The following is a 24,724-nucleotide window of genomic DNA, read 5'->3' on the forward strand; positions in this document are numbered from 1 at the left end:
GACTTTTTGAAGTAAAATCACGATATAGAAGTGTTTGCCAAAGTAGAGTTATACCGAGTTACACTGCACCGTCGTTGTTATCGGTAGTGTTATATCTTTGTAAATAAGTTATTACACACACATGAACCACACTACGAACTGTACATATATCTAGATTACGGGATCCAGGATACCGTAGGTATCTCTCACATTTTTGTATTGCGGGGGTCCTCTTGTGTCAGAGCTTATAGGGTACGTTTGGGACAAGAGCGCAATCTTCAGTCGGGGAGACGCACATTGTTATTGCTGTGAGGTTAAGTAATCTTTGTTCGTCAGAATGGCATCCTTCGACGCTCGTTTATTGCTTGTTCTAGCTCTTTTGGTGGTTGCAGAAACCCATGGACAGCAGGTAGGCCAATTTAGTTTCTTTAATTTATGAGATCTATGTGTTGATATTTAAAGATGCTCCGTCGCTGAAAAAAATTGTATTTTTTCACTTTCAAGAACAAGACCAGACGATTTAGTATTTTTCTTCAGTTACAAAAGTTACTTACTTTACAACATTATCACCATTGAAAAGTTATAGGTTCTAATTTTAATACAAGTTAAAATTATCAAAAAAATAATTACATCCCGAAAAACTCCTGTGGCATTATATAATATATGGAATGAGGTACTAATTGCGCATGGACCAAAGGCAAAATAAATTATTTTATGTTATGTTTTGTGTTAATTAGATACATATATACACGATCAAACACCAATTATTGTTCAAATGATGAACATCATTTATGCTCTGTCGGCGATGGAGAATCTTTGCAAGGAAATATGCCGAAACAGACCATTGACCATATAAACTTGTTATTTTTCGTATTGTTCCTTAGAGGATTTCACATATTATGTTGTAAGACTATCAAGCCTATAAAAAGTATATTGTTCATACAAAATTAGAAAAAAGTCAGGAAATAATAACCTAGACATTTATGGTATATTTGGATTTTGATTTTATTTCAGAACGAGCTACAGTATGAAGATGATGACCGTAACAGAACTGGTATATAGCTGTTGTTGTTAATACTCAATCTAGTGTATGATAAATCCATGTCTCTTTAAATTAAGATATAAGTTATCACGATATTAATCATATTTATTGATGTGGTAACGACATGGAGAAGAAACTGTTGATGCAAATTATCCAATGTGTCGTTGTAATTATTCCATCATGCACTTCTCTATATTATGAAGATTGATACAAGTGGCAAATTAAGTTGAATATTTAGTAAATTGTAACTATGTTTTCAAAGGAATGGCGGAACTAATTGTGTTTCGAAATTGATTTTCATACATAGTAGTACAAAAAATAACCAAACACAAAAGCTGAACTTTTGAGATAACCCCAAGAAGATATCAAACATGCTTGAAATGTAAATTGATCAGGCTGTAATCCCATATAGTTTGTAGCAATGACACATGGGTTCACCCTAATAGTAGCAACAATCTCCAGTCTTTCAAAGTTATAGCTCTTGCCATCGACTCCATTTCATATGTTCGGAACTAGGTTACAGCCATGTTCTTAGTCACAATTTTTAAATAAATACAATAGAAACATTATACATACGTCATACAGAATGAACAGTATTTTCAGGTTTAGCCAGGTTGTCTTACAATGCCGATTGCAATGACATAATGCTTTTAAACAAATTGAAGGATACACTACACAAGGATATTCTGGAACCACTAGCTTCAGCAAAGTTGGTGTCATCATGAGTCCTGGTTACCCTGGCAATTACCCAAACAACTACCGCTTCCGGTATGACATCTCGCTTGGCAAAGAGAAAAGTGATCTAGAGATCACCTTTAAGATCTTTGATTTGGAGGACTGTAGTAATTGTAACTGCGACTACGTGATGATCGAAAACTACAAACTAGCCAAACCCTTAAAGTATTGTGGAGCGGAACTACCTAATGGAAACGGACAGGTGTTCTGTAAGTATGTTTTGTGAGATTCCTATTTGATCTCTATTCCGTTTTTACATCCAAAGACGGAATTGAAGATAACATACTTAGTTAATATTTATTGTTATTTTGTTGATCAAAAACATTAAAATTCCATACCATTATATAATGGTTATTCAATAATTGCACTAATATGTCAATAGTCTAAATACTTTACCAGCAAACTGGGTATATTAAATCACTTTTGCGATTTGTCTAGATATGGGTGTTGACTATATGACTACGAAACCCTTTTTTCTGTAGTGGATAACTTGGACGACTATGTATGGATAACCTTCCATTCTAATTCCGACCAAAGACGACCTGGGTTTTACGCTACCTACGAGGTTACCCAGAAAGCTGGCAATGACTCTTTCCTGGCTGGAGGGTCAGTCTGTCCACCTATCGCCTGTCCATACTGTGACGTAGGTCAGACTCAGGAGTACGAGTAAGTTACTTTTGATTTATACTTTTTCGTCTGATTTCCGTTAAAATCTTGTTATAAGACCTCTTCTTATAATGACAATTACGAGGTTTAATTCAAGAATACTTAATGATGTGTTAGTGAAATGATTCAATCTCTTACAGGTATATTTCAGACTCGATATAGTTTTAACTTATTTCAATAGCGTCACAGGTAAGAATAATTCGGATCGTCTTGCGGTATACACATAATTGTTACTCTATGCAACGTTATTTATATGGAATTTTTTACGCATTATCAAGACTTTTTATGTTGATTAAGACAATTAATGTAAAAAAAGAAATAAAAAAAATATTTGATGCATTCTTTATAAAGATTACATGGCGATTCTAAGACTCCACTGCATTGTTTTACTTTGTTAATTTTCTCCTATTATTGTTACTTTTTAAAACATAATATAGCATTCCCTGAGAGCTTCCTTTAGTTAAAATGTCTTGATTTATTTCTACCGCCAAGTACAATTATTATCTTATAAGCATTTTAACTTTTCAAAAATTATTTAATTTGTGATACTGAAATTAAGCGTATACGATATAACGCGTATATATATATATACTATATTTTCCGTCACTATCTTCAACATTTTTGTGGACAATCGTACATTTCTACACCAGTGGGTCTTACTGACTATCGTACATTTGTACACTAGTGGGACTTACTGACAATCGTACATTTGTATACCAATGGGTCTTACTGACAATCGTACATTTGTACACCAATGGGTCTTACTGACAATCGCACATTAGTACACCAGTGGGTCTTACTGAAATTGGACATTTGTGCACTAGTCGGAATTACTGACAATCGTACATTTGTACACCTATGGGTCTTACTGAATATCGTACATTCGTACACCAATAGGTTTTACCGAATATTGTACATCTGTACACCAATGGATTTTACTAACGATTCTACATTTGTACACAAATTGGTCTTACTGACTATTGTTTATTAATATTAAGTTTTATATGCGATAACAAAGTAGTTCACATACCCTTTGATCGCCATGAGGTTCAGGAAAAATGACATTGTTGAATTTCGTATATTAACAGTTACACGAGTGTATGCCCATACTGTTACTGTCGGAGCTACGGATCGTCTAACAACACAACACCATACTACCTTCATAGTAAGTTATTTTTCATTCCCAGCTGATGTAAAAACCGTGAAATTATACATATTAAAAAGAATAACGATTATTTTATGAAAAATATTACTAAATTTTCTTAGAATGCTCGAAAATCGGTGTGGAGATTCGATCAATGATAAATGAAATCGGTCTTACTATTTTCAGCTACGGCTACCCTGTGTCCACCAGTCCACTGCCCGACATGTCCGTATGGCTTCCGTCAATATTGGGAGTGAGTGAAGATATTATATTTCTATTTATGAATGTGGATTTTGATTTGCTGTGGTCTTATTAATATTATGGTCGAAACACACACAAGACCTAATTATATATCCCATCTTTACATATTAAATAGGTATCTCCCAGTCTGGTAGGGTTCGATAGAGACGTCAATACTTTATGAACAACAAAAAAACGTCGTTTTCTTGAAAATGATATTACATTACAATTATAAAAAAACATGACGTTACAATAAGGACCTATTTGGAGGGGTAGATAATTTAAATATATCTCTGTAAAATGCAAAGAAAGAATATCTACACATTCAATTAAATATCATGAAGGGGGTACATCGCGTTAAATTCAAACTAGATTGTTTTGTAGTTTTTATGTGTAACTGATATTTTCCTTTAATTACTTTTTTCAAATTAACTAATTACAAAGAAGAACACGATTTCTAACATTGAAAAACTTTTACCTATTATATGTCAATTATGTACATGAACTGTATACATTATAAGCGACTTGGGATTATAACTTTTTTGGGTTTTCTTTAATCTTCTCAACTATATCCATCTGTAACATTAAGAAGTGAAAATCTTGTTAACAATAAACTAATAAATATACAGTGTGAAAATCATTACATCTCCAACAGTTTGAATGATGACTCTGATCCGCACGCGAGATTTTCATCATATGACGTGTTACATGTATATTTGGGTATCTGAAGTAGATCAATAACACACTGGGGTTAGCTGTGTAGAGATAAATGATAACTAACTACTAAAGAATTTATGACATGGTTTTTCCATTGTGAAACATGTGTAGTTATGGGATAAAAATGTTTAATGCACTTTCTTGGACATCGCATGGCCGTACTTAAGTATTGTCATTATGTATATGACGGTCCCCTCTTTCAATTCACTTGTGAATGTAGATATAATGTTATACAAATATAATGTTATACAAATGTAATGTTTTACAGATGTAATGTAATACAGATATAATGTTATACACATATAATGTTATACAGATGTAAGTTTTTTCTATTTCAGAATATTTTATTGTCGGATGTTACAGACAATCGGAATTGGGCAACATGCCTATATACGCTCTCTCCTTACATATTAACAGTACATACAAATCAATATATATTCATACATAGACTTTACCAATGTAATGTAATACAGATGTAATGTTATACAGATATAATGTTATGCAGATGTAATGTTATACAGATATAATTTTATACAGATATAATGTTATACACATATAATGTTATACAGATATAATGTTATACAGATATGATGTTATACAGATATAATATTATACAGATATAATGTTATACAGATGTATAATGTTATACAGATATAATGTTATACAGATATAATGTTATACACATTTAATGTATAAGATATAAAGTTATACAGATATAATTTGTTATAAGATATAATGTTATACAGATTACAAATGTTATACAGATATAATTTTATAAGATATAATGTTATACAGATATAAGGTTATACAGATATAATGTTATACAGATATAATGTTATACAGATATAATGTTATACAGATATAAGGTTATACAGATATAATGTTATACAGATATAATATTATACAGATATAATGTTAAACAGATATAATGTTAAACAAATATAATGTTATACAGATGTAATAATAAATCTGGTTACACCATTTATATACTACGTCATTATCACAGTTACAGCTCTCGATGTTCCCACTGCTACTGTGTCCACGATTCACAGAACAACGACACCATCACCTCTACCTACTGGCGCCCAACCACCTCCAGCATTACTTATGGTAACATTGATCTATACCCCAAACATAATTACATATCTACAATGTATTTTAAAGTTGTTATTGTTATCTACATTTTGCATTGACCGGATTTCTCATTCCGTCTTTGCATATTACATAGTTTGATCCCTTGCGGGTAGGCATCCATTGTCATGTCATAATTTTGTGAGTTCGATTCACGTCGTTTTCTCCGAAATGTATGACGTTACGCTCGCAAATAAATTCTGTCATTATCAATACCTACCCGCAAGGGCACATAACACTGAAATATACAAATACAGAATATTTGCATGGTCTCTTTTACTATCATTCCAATTTTTTCCTGATCTTCAAAGCATTGAATAGCATGATTTTCTATACAAATGCAGATTGATAATAAATAATGTGATTGCTAGGTCAGAGTTAACTACGAAATCGAACTCAGAGAGTAACATCTGTGTGGTTATATGAAATAATCATCAATTTTCTATATGATTATTATATAGGCATGGTCCTCTATGACTTGTAAAAGAATTATATCATATATATTTCTGTAAATGTTTTACACTTTTTTTCGTTTGTTTCTTTCTTTGTTTTCTTTAATTTCATGCCATACTCGTGAATTCTTTCATACCTACACATGTAATACTGGCTGGTCTAGGGCAATACACTCATGTCGCCTGAGGCTGTATTGCATGGCTACCCATGCAATAAAGCCTCGTGACGTCACGGCGTCAACAAAATCTCTATTTCCTCGGTAAATTTTCAACATTTTTTTCACAAAATTGACTGGTTTTACTATAAAAGATGCAAGCAACGGAATTTGTGTTGAAAATATCACGTAATTTTTCATGTATGGAAATTGACTTCCAGTCGTGGATTTCTTCGAATTTATTTCAAAATGGCAGGATATTATAGTTGTAAAATTGCAATAAAACGTCGTGGTATGAAAGAAAAATACTCTTTCATAAGTGGATATGAAGGATAGGGATATTCTACCCTCGGGATCACAAAATGTTGCAAAACCCTCGGCAAGCCTCGGGTTTTACTACATTTTGTGACCCTCGGGTAGAATATCCCTATCCTTCATATCCACATATGAAAGAGTCTTACAATATTCACCCGCAAAACTAACCTCTATACGGTAACTTCCGTCAGTTTTGCTTCATAATTTAAAAACAAGGCTTTATTACAGATGTGGATTGCGGCGTAGGGTACTTCTACGGCTCCTCTGGCGTGATCAAGTCACCAGGTGCGCCGGCACACCGTTACCCTAGCAACGCTAACTGTAGTTATAACATCGACTTAGGCGGAGTCCGAGGTGTCCGTAAAACCGTGGCTCTCACGTAAGTCAAGTACTGTCTTCCTTATCGCCAAGCACCTTCATTTATTTTATATTTTTTATTCATTATCTTTCTTGAGATGATTAGTAATTAATAGGAACGTAAAAATCTAATATTTGAAAAAGAAATATACAAAATGAAAATTTGTTTGTGGAGAATGAAAATTGAACAAAAATACGAGGAACTCTCTTGCTAAAATGTTTATATGCCATTTACTTTTTTATTTGAGTTCAAAAAATATTTGTTTGATTTATTTACCGTTGTTCTCTTATGTCTATGTTAATTTGATTTGACAGGTATTAACGTTTTGCCAGATGACACGTTGTCTCTAAAAGTTTCGATTTTATTGTCATGTTCACTCACTGTTCTCTTGATCTGTTGTATCTTGTTTTTGCTTATCTAGCTGTGACTTGTCTCGTTCCAGATTCGATTTCTTTGACTTAGAATATTGTTATAACTGCAACTGTGACGCGCTAATAATAGACTCTCAGGAGACCAGTGGAAAACGCATGTGTGAAAATATGATCAATACATCCCGTACATATTACGGTCAGTAGGGACTCCAAACGTGATTATTATTATGGTCGTATATATTCAATATAAGAACATAAGTGTGATAGCAGTTATATGTTTATAAGTTTATACGTGGTTTATACATGACAATAGTGATAAAATATCAGCATAAATTGATGTTGATATTTCTTGTTTAAACTATTACCGCTGTTATTGATGTTTAAATAGATAACTCACCATGTATTAAGTATTTGCATACCACATAGTTATCCGCCCTTGCGGGTAAGTTTTGATTATGACGTCATGTGTTTGCAAGCATACGTTTAAAGAAAGCGATGTGGATTTCACTCACAAAATCTGTAATATCCAAATACGGAATAGTAATCTCGTCATTTGTATGTCTTGATATTATCTTCTCAGCAGAATTTATATTATAACCTTTGTATTACAGTACATACACTGAGTGACATTATGCAGTTCCGCTTTACTACGGATGGTTCGGTTACCGGGGCCGGGTTTTCCTTGACCTATGACGTGCTTGGTGCAGGTACTAATGAGACAAGCTGTGATAGCTACTGTCCCGTCTGTAACTATCCGATACAAAAAGACTACTTTGGCTGTTGTTTTTGTTCTCCTGGAGGGTACAACACTACCACCCCGGGGTATACTTATAACAGGACCTCGCCTGGCTGTAAGTACAGTTTGTATAAAAATCATTTCGATTACTGACAATGTGTTTGACACATCAAACACGATATTTTTCCGAATGTCCTGTAATTTTATATACGTTAATAAAATACTTCCTATTATCAAATATACATTTTGTGTCTTGGTTTTGCGATATAATGTTTCGATTTTACTTTTGGTGAACCTTTACGCTATTTCTAACCTCAAGCTAAATAGATTGGCTTTCAAAATCGTTCAGAGAATGTCTTTTGACTTGATTCACGAGCACTAGAAAACTTTTCTCCGCTGCAAAAGAATGCATAAAGAAAACTTTTCATTATTGATGGTATACGTATCTTAGATTATACTACATTCATTGTTTATGATTGAGTTACCTGTATCACAGGTGTGTTGTTATACTGTAAACAATATTATTTTGGCGGAAGGGTTTTTATATCAGCGGATTTCAAACTGTCTTTTAAGTGCTAAGTCTTGAACAATGTGTTGTTTAATTTTGTAAAAGGTTTTTAGGGGGTATTTTACCACAAAATAGTGCTACATTATATCAACGCTGATATATAATGATTTACATTTTTTCGCATTTACGCTACAATTTGACTCCACTTTTTCAGATGAGATGTAATTGTGTAATATCATATCATGATGATTGTTTCAGCATACTCCCCTAGTCTACTTCTACAGCTGCTCACCAATATAGCGAACCAAGCAAACACCCTGGAACAGTATGCTCACAACCTCCAGAACGAGGCCGACTACGCTAAGAACCTTGTCGCTCAAACTATTGGTTAATGAGTTAATGAAAGGACTGATAAGGTGCATGACTATAGTCTATTCCATAATATCAAAATGAATCAAATCCCTTATCTGCTCATCATATATAGATACATTAATTACTTGATCAGCGTTAAATCAAACTCGTTATTAATGCTTATCTGTAGGTATTTGATGTTTAAGACTTAGCACGCTGTATATTGTTTTAAGAATTACAAGTCTATATAGCTTGTTCCAGTCTAGATATCGTTAAACACTGCTAAAACATTTATACAATGTATTATTTCTGAATATTTAGTAAATGCTTGCGATCATAAATAATTTGTTTGTTTTTAATTAACTTTTCAAGTCGCCTATTTTATGTTGCCAGTACTCTTCATCTTTATATTTTATAGATAACTGAACAATTAGTTTATACACTTTTATATATTATATTTTATGTTATTAACTTCTCTTTGATTTTAATGTTGTCTTCCTTATCCATACTTTGCTTTTCTGTACATTTCGGGTAATCGATATGAATGTATCAAATAGAAAATGGAGCAATTATAATGGATGAGAAAACAGTGCAGGATGCATATTTGCCCTTCTAACTTCTGACATCAGATGTGTAAGGATATCCCGCAAATGTCTGTCACCATATCGTGATCAACAATGTCATTCCTTTTTTACAATGCTTCAAAACTATCGATCGTTTACTCCACTGAAAATATGTCAGAAAGATGTAGATCTACATTTTACTGCCGTGTTCTTTTAGGCAGAAAATCTGTGCTTACGGTTTTATTGACATTTATGTTAAGTACCTGTTCAGGAACCAGGTAAGATATAGACATTCAAGTGTTGACAAAGCTCGATAAGACGTGATATCTAAAATCCCCCTATAAGGTCACATTCGTACGTAAATGCCGATGCTATTTCTGTAGAGCCCTGCGCATAACAATGGATGTTTGATCCGGAGAGGACAACATCTGGAGCTAGGATATTATTGAACGCTCTTTGTAACACGTTTATGTATGTCGACACCCAATGATTAATGACTGAGTAGTATTAATCAGCGTCTATACATACTGCACTCGAAAGACAGACTGACCATCCTAAGGAATTGGTATTATATTTATCGAATAAATGACAATTAATTAACAACAGGAAAATATATTCACATGAAACACCAAAAAAACAAGTACGAGGATATTTTCAAATAATGAATATCAGTGTGGAACCAGAAATTTGATATTGATGTTATTAATATCAACATTTCTAGATACGACAACGAACCCATCCTTTCTTGTTAAATGCATTGCGCTAAAGTTTAAATTTCGTAATTATCTTAGGTAGGGAAAGCCAATATTGCTTTATTATGAGTACAGTTGGTCGAAAACAATTTTACTAATGGTCATCCTCTCAACAAAACCGGGAATCCTTGACCTCATCGACGATCAAGATTTGAATAAAGCCAGTTACGTTACGATGATTGTTTCGTTAAAATCTTGTAATGCACAATAAGAAACTTGCATGGCGATATGCGTTCCAATGGGGGTAGCACTGTGTGCCATTAGCTGCCATGTCGAATTAACTAAATTACGACTTTGACAGATTTGAACGGCCGATACCTACAAGAAAGAGATCAGTTAAGAAAATATTCTAAAACTAAATTCCATTTTACCTGCAAACAGGGACGTTAACTAGTGGAGGAATAACAAATACAGCTAACTGACAAAAATGTTTATGTAACAGACACAAACATAAACAAAACAATATATATGTTTTAAAATTATAAAACCATTAAGTATAATTTATTTCTATGTCTGTTACAGGTTAATATAAATTGAGTTTGTTTATAAACTATCTATCGACCACTAAGTTCACAATTAAGTCATGGTAAATACTGGAAATCCTAGGCTAAAACATCACAGAAACAGAAGAATCACGCTCACAGCTGTTGTTTATAGTGATGTCGGGTATGGTGACTGTCAATCAACTTCTGGCTGATGGTGATAAACGACAAAAGAATGCAATAACCAATCCGTCTGGTATGTACACCTCATATCAACACTGTGCTATAATCAATATCACATTTATAGACAACTTCTTTTACACAAAAATTCTAACAATCACCTACCACACAGTATTTGTAAATATGTCATAAGCCATATGCAAATTGTCATCAGATATTGAGTCACCTACTTTATAAGGCTTAAATACAAATTCGTATAAATAATAAGGATAATATGTTTTTATCTGATTAAACCACATTTGACCTTTACCTAATTTACATGACATCGGAAAGAAATGTTGATGCGATTCATTCTTCATAACGCAATTATTGAATCCATTATAGAAATGGTTTGATCAAGGTTGACTGCAATATGCAATAGTGTTTGGTGTGGCGATGCCCTGAAGATATTTTGAAAGATGAAACTTCTATCAAATACTCCGATCAATTTTTTGACATTTCTGTCTGACGAGATCTGCCATATATCCGTATCAAATGAAATCTTATCGTTCGTTTGTAAAATCATTAAATACATTTTGTGAACTCCCGAGCTTCTCGATACCAAGAGATCTAACGAATCCTTTACATGATATTATCTTATCCAGTTTTTAACCCTTGGTTCTTTAAGCCTTAAAACCACATGCAATACGGGTAAGCTAGGTTTACACCTAACGGTATAGATAGTTTGGTGTTTTGATGGAAGAATATGGATATAACATCTATATCTAATAATGTCGTGTACTGCGTTCTGATAACCTTGTGTACTCAGTTCATAACATAGTTCTGTATACTTAATAACCCCATAATATTCCTGGATACATGTTCCTATACAATATCTTAGTGCAAATGACTCATCGATATGTACATTTCTGCTTATATTGCTACTCTACAATCTAACATATTCTAAAGTCTTTAACATTGTAAACATCCACTATACATACAATCTATGGACGAAATTGAAACAATTTCAGATAAAGTATTAAATACATTGATTACTTATTTCTTTATTCGGGTAATACTAAATGTGATAGTATTTTAGCATTCGATTATTTTAAAATAAAAATATGGGTTTTATAAATAGTTGAAATTAACATTGAAAGAAGAAGGCGTGGACTATACACTATAATTGGCGTTAGGATTCGATATCCTCTCTATACTGATCAACTGATACTATATGACCTATCATAAAGTGCACAATTCTTAAACTTCTTTATCTTTGATTGAAATTTATAGTAATATTTCACCGTTTTACTGGGTTTTTTCTCTGTATCGTTTAAAAATCGCGCTAAAAGTGAGACTCACAAGATATTGAAACTTTTTTAAACAAAAATGAAACTTTGACTCAGTAGGGCTGAGTTTTCTAGGAATGTCACGTGTATTATGGGACTTTTTTGTCGGCGATAAATATGTTTTACATATATAAATTATTGTTAATATATTATTTCTAGCATTCAAATGCTTGTAAAACCTAAGTTTATGATTTATTCCATATGTTTATGTAAATATTGTGACGTATTGCTGTCGATATCCCCAACAATACATAAACTACTGGGAGATCGATATTCAACCAGATTCATTTCATCCGCCCATATGTTCATAGCTTACCATGACTCACATATTTACATAGTGAGCCTCCACACAGCGTATTATTAAGTTGACATGCGATGAAGGATGTATTAAATAGTATCAGGTAAGACAACTAGCAGTCATTTAATTTTCTGTAAGGACTTTTATGATTAAGATAAGTTAACTGCCGGTTGGATGTTTTGTTGAAATTTCCATGAAAAGTTTTAAAACTGTAGAATTTCCTGATAAATAAAACTTGCATTACATTGTTCTAGAACTTCGGGATATGCATTTGTTGTGTAGACATGATTTAGATAATCTTTAAGTTTTAAAACAATGCTGTTCTGTCAATACACATTCTTGTTAGTCTTGTTTTATAGTACGTGTGCATCTGCGTATTTATCCACCAATATAAAAAATATACGCCGCCTGCTAAAGTTCTGCTGTTCAGTGATAACAAAACGAAATAGATAATTTAATTTGTATGCGATGTATATAGTAGCTATGGTAATATAATTATTCTCTTCAAAGAAGATTTGTATATATAAAAAAAAAAAAATACTTATGGAATTATTTCCATTCCAAATCTTTTATATTTTGAATCAGCAATGCATGCCACGTCTTTAACCTTACGACTACCGCTGTCGCTCAGAATGAACATAATTGCTTGGACTTTTAAAACGAAATTTTATCCTTTACCTTCATTCTGTATTTTTATCATGTCCCCTTATTCCATATAATGATGAAAGATGAACAACTACATTTATGTTAAATGCAATAGTTTGTGCTTCCTTGTCTTTCAGATAAAGATGAATAATGCTACCGCAGGTATAACAGACACGACATACAGCGGAACCCGTGAGCGGAATACGTACATGCTGATTGGCTTCTCGTTCATGAGCTTGCTTATGATAGGAATATTTCTGGGTTTTGTTCATAGAAAGTGTAGACAATCAACGACAAGTGCTAAACAGTGGTGTCTATCGTGTTGTACCCGTGACCCAGATAACAGGTGTCCATCTGTATCACGCACAGAGGAGGTAACTGGCACGGAAAATAACACCGCGCAAGTCAAACCGGAACCGGAACATCTATATGAAAATCTTGCGTTTACAGACGACGATGGGAAAATAAAAAAGGAAGTTGTTGTCAAAGAAAAAAGTGTAAATTTAAAAAGAGAAATGCAGCAATGTTCGGGATTTTGTGATACCGAAGATGATTCGGGGATATCAGATGTTTGTACAAGTCCTCGATGTTACGAAAGTCATTCTTCGATAGATACACGATGTTTTGCCTACGACAATCGTCCTGGCGTCCATGTATATTACAACGAGGGCGTTGAATACGATATCGTGCCAAAAGGAATTATACGTGTTCTAATGCCAGAGAATCTTGACACCGAATACCAAAATCGAAGGCGAAAAAAACCTGTTCATGTATATGAAAATATCGATAAAGATAAACATACATATGTTAATGTGACACAGGAACGAAACCAGTCTCCAGTGCAATCTCAGTATCAACAACAAAACCAACAACAGCAACGTTATATACAAAAACACCAACAAAAACAACGACTTGGACGTGACGTGGTTACACGTGAAAATAGCTTTCATAAACAACGTCAAAAAGTTGGTACAGTTTATCCAGTGTATGACATGGATCCAAATTACGAGAATTTAAAGCCAGAGAAAAGGTTGGAACATCTCCATCCGGAAACGGAAACAGTTTATTATGTGAATGAACACAGTACTGACCGGATGTTAGCAGCACTTAGGGACAGTTTTCGTCATTCACAGCGGAAATGGCAGACTAATCTGTTACAGGAAAACTTGGCTTCTCATGACAATGCCATTGAAGGGAGCAGGCTAGAAAGAGGCTCTCCCTATAAAATACGTCAGTCACGTGGTTTCTACAGAACGCCGTCAGGAAGACGACACGCGAGTTCCCATAAAAGGTACCACAGTTCACCAGCAGAGTTCACTCACCGTTCGCCCAATCAAGGGAGTGAACAGGAATCGCGTTTTGTGACGCAATACGTTAAAGCTGCTGACGGTACGCTACGTGCTATTACGTTACACGTTTGATCACGTGGGATTTTCACAGTGTATTTTTAATTAAGCAGTTATCAACGACAAATTAACAGGCAAAATATATCTTTGTGTTTCTTATAATTACATATCACAATTTTGATTTTATGTACCGTATAGCCGGTTTATAGGGATAATATTTTCGCAAATTTCGCAGGACATTTCTATGATCGCGGAAGTTTGAACCACGAAATATTGAGATATGGTTGAATCATTGGTTAAGATGGAAGCAAGACCGCAAAAATTCAAATACTGCGAAAAAATAAATTTCTTGTTTTCAATTAAAATCAAGAAAAGTTTGACACGTGTAATTAACCAGCTATACAGTTTAAATGTTCCCATCTTGATTCTGTAAGGGTTTTTAGCGTTAAAATGGTGTTTTTCACAATTTGGTAAAAAGGTTTTGAAATTAATTTGATAAATAGGATAAACAACATTCACTCGTTAGGGGACCACTATTCAGCTTTTTACGCAATAGATGTTTTACGCTTAAATATGATTGTACTACTTTCACATTTGCATGGCGTTAATGCATCATTTGTTACGATTGCACAAAACAAATTTGGAAAGCTACATGTATTATTTCATAATAATTATTTCAGAAATAAGTTTAACTTGAAATTATGATTAGTCTAATCACCTATGTTTTTGATTTTACACGAGTAGCTATGACTGAACCGCCGTATCTATGCAGGTATGAACACCTCTGCATTCATAAATGTCTACCAAATAAACTACCAAACTAACATACCTGGTCTGATACGATACTAGTTAAATAAGTAACAACATTAAAAACAAGAGATCCTAGTCTTACAGGTAAATTTGATTGTGTATTATTGTTTGCCAGAGGTGTGGACACGGTCCTTGACATGTTTTGTCATATACGTAAAGACAACAGAGCTGATATTGATCGTGATTTGTGAAACAATCACCCATCTGTGGGCATCTGTTGTTGTGATTGATTAATTAAATGAAGCAGATTTCTATAGAATAGATAGGACACTCCTGCATAGTTTAACCCAATTCCCATTGCCTGGTACTTTATAGCATGGAATATATATATACATTGTTTGTCGTCCGATGGACATCAAAGTAACGTATTTAAACGTCTTTGAATTATCTCAGTCAATGAGTCCCATTTCCAAAGCATAAATATATAATTCCTTGAACTAATGCGAACGTACTAAACCATGAGATAATGTGCCCAGGGATGTTAATACTATGATAAAAGTCTGTGCGCTCCTGTTTGGGTGTCTTTGGGCGACAACTTTATTCCTATCCGAGGGTAGAGCGAGAACATGTTCTCATGAATTCTCACCCAAACAACGTGAACAAAACCTAAGAACAAATATGGCGATTGCCGCAGTAGAGAACTTGGATACATTAGCTATTTATCAATTTATAGATGATCTTCTTAACACTGAAGATGTACCGAATCGGAGACACTACTTTCTATACATATAACAAACCTGAAAAAAACACCTTTTAATGTTGAACGTTAATTGTTTACAAAATAATTTAGATTTAATAAAAAATAAATTTCACCTATTTAATCTGGTCTGATCGGTCAATATGTTTATGCCTAATACATAAGTGACAATCGTATCAGCCAAAGTTTTTCGCATTTCCAAACAAATGAGTCACTAACGTGTACGGTAACGTTACGCCAATATAAAGAAATTATAGGAAATTTGTCAATAAACAAACTTCACTGCAATTTATGACCTGTTAGTACTTAAAAATATATAAATTTACATTAACATAAGTATTTTCAATCTTATAATAACACTAGACGGCCACAGACAAGAAAGTCAAATTGAAGCTAAGGCATTACTTTAAATTGTTTGTTCTTCATACTCTCGGTTTGGAGGTGGTGTGAGGTTTTGTTCCGAGAACAATGTTCTCGTTTCATACTCATTGCGTTTGGGCGAAATTATCCACAGAGAACAATCTCCTTGTATCAAGTACACATTGTCAACTGACGGTAGTTTCAGTCTAGCGGTACTGTATATACCACAGGCGTTCCATTTTTGTTTTAATAAAGGTTTTATTATATAGATCTTGGTAGTATTCTATAAAGTCATTATTATCAAGACACGCTGTCAGATTATCTTTTTAGTCTGCAAATGCCCGTGAGGTGTAAAGTGTACATGTATATGTTCATTGATGTCGTGTTTGACCTGGAACAACGATTAAATAAACAACGAAGATGTGTGAATTAGTGGAATACAAGGTTATAATGAATATGTCTACCTTCGTAGTAATGTTGATGCCCCAAACCATTTATGTTATGTGGATATGAGAGATAGAGATATTCTACCCAACGGTAACAAAATGTTGAAAATCCGGGTCTGCCGAGAATTAAACAACATTTTGTGATCCCGAATGTAGAATATTCCTATCCGTCATATACACATATAAAGGACTGTTTTTCTTTCATATTTCCATGACTGTTTTTCTTTCATACTTCCATGTTTTATTTCAATTTTACAATTATGACATCCCGCCATTTTGAAATAAGTTCGAAGAAAACCGCGACTGCAAGTAAATTCAAGATAGATGTGATTTTCAGCGATATTTAGATGATGCATCTGTTCTTTTAGACGCGATAATGTATAATTACAGTATGTGTTCGAACTGGTTTTCATCATTTTATATTTTAATTGTGATTGTTGCATATTTACTTACTAAATTCATACAAATATAATGTTTGGGTGGTATTAAATTTGTAGACATACATTATTTGTACAGAGCGAAAAGATGCGGGCGTCTTTATGGTATTATCGTGTATATTGTCACATTATCATGTTTTGTATGATCTTGTTTTAGTTATTTTATTTTTCACACTAAACCCACATAACTTGTATAATTGTAAATGTGGTGAGACATGTCGTCATTGTGCATGGTGTTTATCTATTGTTGCCATTGTTGATTGATTAAGTTTTATGACGTGTGTTTATTTCATTTTCATACTTGGTGTTGTCAGAAAATCAATTATGCAACAAAATTTCTGGAACAAACAATAAAGAAACCATTTGACTGCATAACATTTGCCGCGTTGTCAATCTGAAAAGACAAAGTGAATTAAAGACTATAGATTTTACATATTGATAAGCATATGTGGAAAAGGGAGTGTTTATATATAAACGAAATGCATTCGGTGACAAACGCATTTACAATGTCTAGGATACGAGTTGTTTTATTGATTTACATTTTGTTTTTTCAGACAAAAGGATAGGTGGTTGGTTGGTTGATTTATTGATTATATTAACGTCCAACTATCAGTCAATGTCGTTTAAGGCATGCCTCTTGTATATATACGATGTATGTGTGTATGGAGTAGGTGCGTGTTTTGGGAGACTGCAGTATGTTTGTGCTGTGACTACCCATTTTATAGTGCTACAGTGTATCTCACTGTTCAAAACATGCTGCCGGAGATACAGAACAAAAATGCCCGGTCATATTATACTGAAAACAGGGAGACTCATTCCTTAATTATGCTAAGTGCTAAGCAGGGGCAAAAACCACTGTCATTTCAGTAATATATTACTATGAATTCAGTATGCAAATACGCTACTTATATTTGTCTTTGTAGCCCCCGAAAACATTTATGATTTGAGAATCGTACCTCATCTCGTACTCGACGAGAGAAACATAAACTACCATATTTATAGAATATGATTGATCCCGGCAAGATTACAGGACCCAGAGTCTTCCTCGCGTGGGAGAACGCTCAGCTGATGGCCAGATGTAAGGCCAAGAAAGACTTTAAAAAGAAGTCAATTAGGAAAAATACAAAATATAACTTCCCACATTTAGTTTGAGTAAACATGCAATTTAACAGGTATAATTATAATGCTTCAGGCAAATGAAGACAACTCCAATACAAGACAAAAAGGCATGGGCACAGTGATATGGAGACGTATGCGTAGTCAATTCAATTTCATTTTTTTTATTTCCGTAAGCCTTGCGGCTTATAAGACACAAAGTACAATTTAATACATATTAAATAATTTAAACATGTACATGAGAGTGATCGTAAACATTAGCACACAATTATCATACATCAGATACTATACAGTTACGATGTATTAAGAGACTGAGAACGTTTCTGGAATGCTAGTTTAAAAAAAATTCCGAGATTATTTAAATCTTTAACATTATTTACTCTGAGTAATTGAACAAGTTTGAACACACTTGGATGATAAAAATAATAAGGTTTCAGATATCTAACTCGTAGTTGGGTATATAGTCCTTCTGGTCAAATAAAACGAGTTGACTATACACGTGCGATATTTTAACTAACACATAAATGTATATATAATAAATGTAGGAAAATCGGAGTAAACAAAATAAAGATCAATGTAATGCATTTTGTATGTACTATGATAACATTGAGCAAATAATAATGAAAATAAAGGAAGGGAAAAGTTAGTTTGTAAGTGATAAGTAAAGGATTTTATTCGGGACGCAATTAACTATTTTAATATTTATTTCATTTTGAAGTAAAATTTGAAGCTCAAACTTCAAAAGTGTAAAGTTTGTAACCGAAGAAAAATACTATTTGATTCGTCTGCTCCAGTTTTAGTAAAATCCCCGTATAAAAAATCTATTAAAAATACTGAGAAATGTATTTTTTGACAAAATTTGCACCTTGCAACTTGCTACAGATATTGAGAGATTTTATTTGTAAATCTCATAACGTCTTCGATCAATGTCGAAACTAGCTGCTGCTGAAGCGGAAAAGATATCACTTTCTGACTGACATTCAGAAAGTGATATCTTTTCCGCTTCAACAGTAGCTATATATGTCGAAACGAGACTTCAACGAGACTGAAACCTCATAAGAAGCTTCCTAACAAGGAATGTCCATTTGTTTATTTTGTCGAATGGTATGATTATTATAACTTGATTGTTTTCAACTTCTGTTCAACGTCTGTTCAGCAATAGTTAAGTTACTTATATATTTAGATATGATCAATCAAAGCACTAACATACCCATTGAGACGACAACCACCAGGTTATGGTAGTCAAAGCACATTCAGGTACCGAGAAAGTCCCCGATATGGAGCCAGTGTTCCCAGTAAGGGACCTGACGTAAGTTGAATGAAGGCAATTGCTGAGAAATTTCGGAGCTAGCTCTACTGGGTCAGATAGGCCATGAAACTAGGGTGGGTCTTAACACTGACATTGCACCCCCCCCCCCCCCAAACTTCCTCCGGAACGAAATCGACCATTCTTTTGAAATTGATAAACATTTTTGATATAAGGCAGGAAAGACTAAGAGCAACTAGCAGTTTGAAAAGGACGGATCATTGTTTACTAAAGCAACAAAAAATTTTAATTTACAAATGTTTTGTTTTATCAAACTTTGAATTGTCCCTTTATGGCATTTCCTGCAGTATTTCTGACACTAGAAAAACTCGAACGAGTGCAAGAGAGGGGGCTTGCGATTCATTCATTAATGACCACACCTCTAACCTTAAAGAACTGCTAGCCGGTATCAAATTTGTCTTTTTTACATGTCCACAGGATGAAAATGATGGGCCTGTGAGGTTTTTAAATTTTTTAAACAATATTGCTCCTGACTACATACGTAACCTTATATAAAAAACAAGAAAACACTTATAATTTCAGATCTGAAAACAAAGCTAACTTACCAGAGTTAAACCACCAGGGTTTATGGTAAGAAATCATTTCAGGTACGAGGTGGCTGTCCCGCAATTATGGAACAGGCCTCCCCAAATGACCTGCGTAAGGTTGGAAAAACTTTGCAGAGTTTCGGAGGGCTGCTCCGTAATTAGGCCATGGGCTCGGTGGGTTCCCACATGCCACCCCCCCCCCCACCCCCAAACCTCCGACACCAATATTTTTCTGAACCCTTATGACCCACTGATCCACAAATCAAAAATGTTAACATTGCTATAAGTCTGGGATGAACTTCCGGTTATTACGTCATCAAGATGGCCGTCATCTCGAATTTGACTAAAAATTGAAAAAAATAGTCGTAACATTGACATTTTTCAACCGAAGTAGACAAATGACGGTATCAAAAATGACCATATTTGATCAACAAATACATATGCAGGACCAAGATAAAATCGGAATATATATGTGATTTCTTACGCAGGAAATGAAAAAAATCTGATTTTAACCTCAAAATATGGAGCTTTTTTTCAAGCAAATTTTTCATCATATTGGCTTGACGCAGCAAAAAATGTTTTCCAACAGCAAATCTATTTTTTCTAATTACGTTTTTTGAACCACGTTATCTATCTGTTAAGCAACGAAAACAACAAAAACCAATGATTAACATTGTTATAAAATCGGTTATGACGTCATCAAAATGGCCAACCATCTCACGAAATTCACTGGAAAAATGAAAAATAGTCATAAACATTGGCATTTTCGAATGAAGTAGACAAATGAGGTATCTAAAATGACCACAATAGAACAAACAAATTCAAGTCAGGGACCACAATAATCCAAGTATATGTAGTGATTTGAATCGCAGGAATACTAAAAGAAATACGATTTTTAAGTACTAAAATGATAATTTTGCAGCATTTCTTTTTCATATTTTGGCTTGACGGCAGCAATATTGTTTCCCAACCAACAAATTATTATTCAGTAATCAATTATTTGACCTCTTATTCATCAGTTTAAAAACAACAACAACAAACAAAAAATATATTAGAAATGCAAAATCGAGGAATTGTTGTATACTACCATCATTTAGGTTTACAAAACATCAACGTGATGCGGCTTATGATTGTTATTTTTTTTCCAAACCTCTGGCACTACAGTTTCCTGGTGTCTTGGAATTTTCCTGAATATCTAACATTTGGCTATTAACGATTTATATTCTTAACCAAATTTGAATTTAAAGTTGGCTGAATATCTAAGTAGGACTTCAAATAATAAATTCATTTTCACTGTTCGGAAATATTGTAGACTAGTAGCCTGCTCAAACTGAATTATTACAGCAAAAACGCCAACTTAATAGCTATAGGGTATCAAATTAAAATTCCGCAAGTACCATGGACACTTTTGCGAATCGTGTTGTGTCTTTTAGAATGAGCACATCCGATTATTTACTTCCTGTGTTTAACGTTAGGAAATATATATGATGGTTATACAGTGGTCACCATATTTCTTTCACTATTTTCTTAATGAATAATCATTTTCGGTTAGAGTGCTTTCTCGCCAGGAGTGTCGTCTTCGACCTCCGATGACCTGATGTGACATTACATTATCGGGTTACACATCGTGGTTCTAAACTTGTCAACGTCCATGGATATACACTTCAGTTACAATCGGATTCAGGGGATGTTGGAGCTACTTACCTCTTTCTACCTTGTTTCACCTAGATTCACATATCGTATATGATGTTTCCAAACTTCCCCGGCATTGTGGAAAAGACACCAGGTCCACATCTCTGCGGAGGGTTGGGTTGGTTTCTCCTTAATTCGTATGTAAGCACAATTCCCCATTCTTGTGAACCTCAGTAACCTTAGGTAGCACAGGTGGGATTCTTTGAGGTCATTGATGAGGTCTGCAGTGAAAGTTTCACCTCTTTGCCAAGTCTGGAAAGCACTGTAGAGAACTTTTTACTTGAGAGTCCTCAATGTTCTCTTTACGCATACACCAGATGTGACAAAACCAGCACCTTCAAGGGAGTGGAAAAGTCAGACCAATGAAAAGCATTTAACATTTATGGCCTCATTAATGGACCTCGATGATATCACCTGTGCCATTTAATGGTTGCACGGAGGGTCCTCACACGATTGATGAATAGTTACTTCATACGAAATTATGGAGCTCCATGCGCAAAGGAGAACAAGGATGAATGTGGCATGCTGGTGTAATTCCATCATGCACGGAGAAGTCTGAAAACCGCATATATGTACGATATGTTAGAATCTGAAAGAGATTCCCACATCTCCGAACCTGTTGTTTCCTGATATGAACTCATTGCCCATGGATGGGTTCATAAAAAGAAGACTCAGGCTCTAGAACAACACTGGCAATTAAGACGACGCTCTGACTTTCAACGATATTGGAAACCGATTAATCCCGGATTACTCTGATTCGGCTGCATGTGCCAGCTACCAGATATGCCGAGTCACTTCAGTGGAATAGTTGCAGTGTGGCAGAGAAAGCACGCGCAATGATAAGATGGTTATCATTGAGAAACCAGTGAAAGGACATATGTGACACTGTAGTAACCATCTTCATTTTGCTTTTGCTAATGCATAGAAAATAAACAACTATGAATCTGCTCATTTTCAAAGACACAAACGTTTTGGAAAATAACTGTTAAAGATTATTAAACCCCGGAAACACTAAGCTTAGCTTAGGTTAAATTTGTTACGCTATCATTAGGCGCGTTGTGCTATAATAATTATTTTTTGAGGCGCTGCTAATCTACAACAATTTAGGGTTATATACAAATAATTCTCTTTTTTGCATTTCCTGTATATTTTTTGTGTGTTGTTGTTTTACTGATTGATAGGAGTTTAAATAAACTGATTACGAGTAAATATTTTGTTGTTGGGAAAACATTTTTGCTGCGTCAAGCCAAGTATGAAAAATTTGCTGAAACTTAATCACCATTTTTGAGCTTAAAATTATTTTTTTTTTCATTTCTTGCGTACAAATCACTAAAATATATTGAGTTATTTGGCGCTGATATGTAATTTGTTGTTCCTATTGTGGTCATTTTGATACCTTCATTTGTCTGCTTCAGTTGAAAAATATCAGTGTTATAACTATTTTGCATTTTTCAGTGAAATTCGAGATGGTGGCCATTTTGATGACGTAAATAACCGGAATTTATACGATGTTAACATTGGTTTTTTGTTGTTTTTGTTGCTTAAACTGAATTGATAAGTGGTCAAAAAACTTATTAGAAATAATAGTTTGCTGTTGGGAAACATTTTTGCTGCGTCAAGCTAAATATGAAAAAAAAAATTGCTGAAAAATCTCCATTTTTGAGGTTGAAATCAGATTTTTTCATTTCCTGCGTAGAAATCACTACATATATTGGCTTTTTTGGTACTGATATGTCCCCCCCCTTTGTTGTTCTATTGTGGTCATTTTGATACCTCATTTTGTCTACTTCAGTCGAAAAAATGTCAATGTTATGGACTATTTTTCATTTTTCAGAATGAAATTCGTGATAGTGGCAATTTTGATGACGTTCATAACGGAATTTTTATACGATGTTAACATTGGTTATTGTTTGTTTCGTTGCTTAAATGACCCGAAAAGTGGCCAAACAACTTATTAGAAATAATAATAGTTTGATGCTGTAGGGGAAATCATTTTTGCTGCCGTCAAGCCTCAAATATGTAAATATTTGCTGAAAAATCTCCATTTTTGAGTGTTAAATAAAATCAGTTTTTTTCATTTCCTGCGTAGAAATCATCTACATATATTGGATTTTGTTTGGTCCCATGATTATGTATTTGTTGATCAAATACGGTCATTTGATAACCTCATTTGTTCTACTTCGGTTGGAACAAAAATGTCAATGTTCATGGACTATTTTTCAATTTTTAGTCAAACATCGAGATTGACGGCCATCTTGATGACGTCATAATCCGAAGAAGGTCATCCCAACTTATGCAATGTTAACATTTGATTTGTGATCCAGTGGCGTTTTCATAAGGGTTCAGAAAAATCTATTCTCGGGTTCGGAGGTTTGGGGGGGGATGCATGTGCGGACCCTCCTAGCCCATGGCCATATAAGTCCGGGACGGCCCGGACCTGTAAGTGTAAACTTTGTTCTTAATGTCTCCCTGCATCCTGTGGGTGGTAACACATGTCTTTATGTCTTTTATTTTATTTTTATTTTGGTTTGTTTTTACTTTGTTGCTTGTGTTGTCACCCCTTTTAATATAAATTTGTAAAAAATTCTGTGATAGCTTATGTAGTGCCCTGTACTTATATTTACTGACAACTGTGATGCTTTAGTTTTAATTTACTTGTTATATATACCAATATACTTTGTTTTGTCGGAAATACAAGCTCGAACGAGCTTATGTTACCATGTTTTATTATACTTCGACACTAAATAAAGTTTCTTGTATCTTGTATCTTGTATCTTGTAAGGTATTTTGATTGTATACCATTGAGATTCCAAATCTC

General features: G+C 34.0%; 2 protein-coding genes across 2 annotated transcripts; both read left to right on the forward strand.

The window, feature by feature from the left end:
* The first annotated feature begins 161 nt into the window (after positions 1 to 161).
* On the forward strand, positions 162 to 9,244 carry LOC138320671 (low-density lipoprotein receptor-related protein 12-like). The gene is made up of 11 exons (XM_069263818.1): positions 162 to 388; positions 994 to 1,033; positions 1,687 to 1,965; positions 2,239 to 2,422; positions 3,511 to 3,587; positions 3,753 to 3,819; positions 5,530 to 5,633; positions 6,805 to 6,955; positions 7,377 to 7,501; positions 7,917 to 8,156; positions 8,808 to 9,244. Exons 1-11 carry the CDS (start codon positions 317 to 319, stop codon positions 8,939 to 8,941), a joined length of 1,473 nt encoding a protein of 490 aa, XP_069119919.1. The 5' UTR covers positions 162 to 316; the 3' UTR covers positions 8,942 to 9,244.
* A 3,257-nt stretch (positions 9,245 to 12,501) lies between these two features.
* Positions 12,502 to 17,015, forward strand: LOC138320672 (uncharacterized). Its single transcript, XM_069263820.1, has 2 exons — positions 12,502 to 12,606; positions 13,286 to 17,015. Exon 2 carries the CDS (start codon positions 13,292 to 13,294, stop codon positions 14,567 to 14,569), a length of 1,278 nt encoding a protein of 425 aa, XP_069119921.1. The 5' UTR covers positions 12,502 to 12,606; positions 13,286 to 13,291; the 3' UTR covers positions 14,570 to 17,015.
* Positions 17,016 to 24,724: the final 7,709 nt, after the last annotated feature.

Source organism: Argopecten irradians, chromosome 4, assembly GCF_041381155.1.
Source record: "Argopecten irradians isolate NY chromosome 4, Ai_NY, whole genome shotgun sequence".
Taxonomy (NCBI): domain Eukaryota; kingdom Metazoa; phylum Mollusca; class Bivalvia; order Pectinida; family Pectinidae; genus Argopecten; species Argopecten irradians.

What these genes read in the sequence shown, in the direction of transcription:
- LOC138320671 (XM_069263818.1), top strand. Translation starts at nt 317, where the DNA reads ATGGCATCCTTCGACGCTCGTTTATTGCTTGTTCTAGCTCTTTTGGTG. An exon ending in TGATGACCGTAACAGAACTG is followed by an intron (nt 1,034 to 1,686) that starts GTATATAGCTGT and finishes AACAAATTGAAG; the next exon opens with GATACACTACACAAGGATAT. An exon ending in CACCTCCAGCATTACTTATG is followed by an intron (nt 5,634 to 6,804) that starts GTAACATTGATC and finishes GCTTTATTACAG; the next exon opens with ATGTGGATTGCGGCGTAGGG.
- LOC138320672 (XM_069263820.1), top strand. Translation starts at nt 13,292, where the DNA reads ATGAATAATGCTACCGCAGGTATAACAGACACGACATACAGCGGAACC.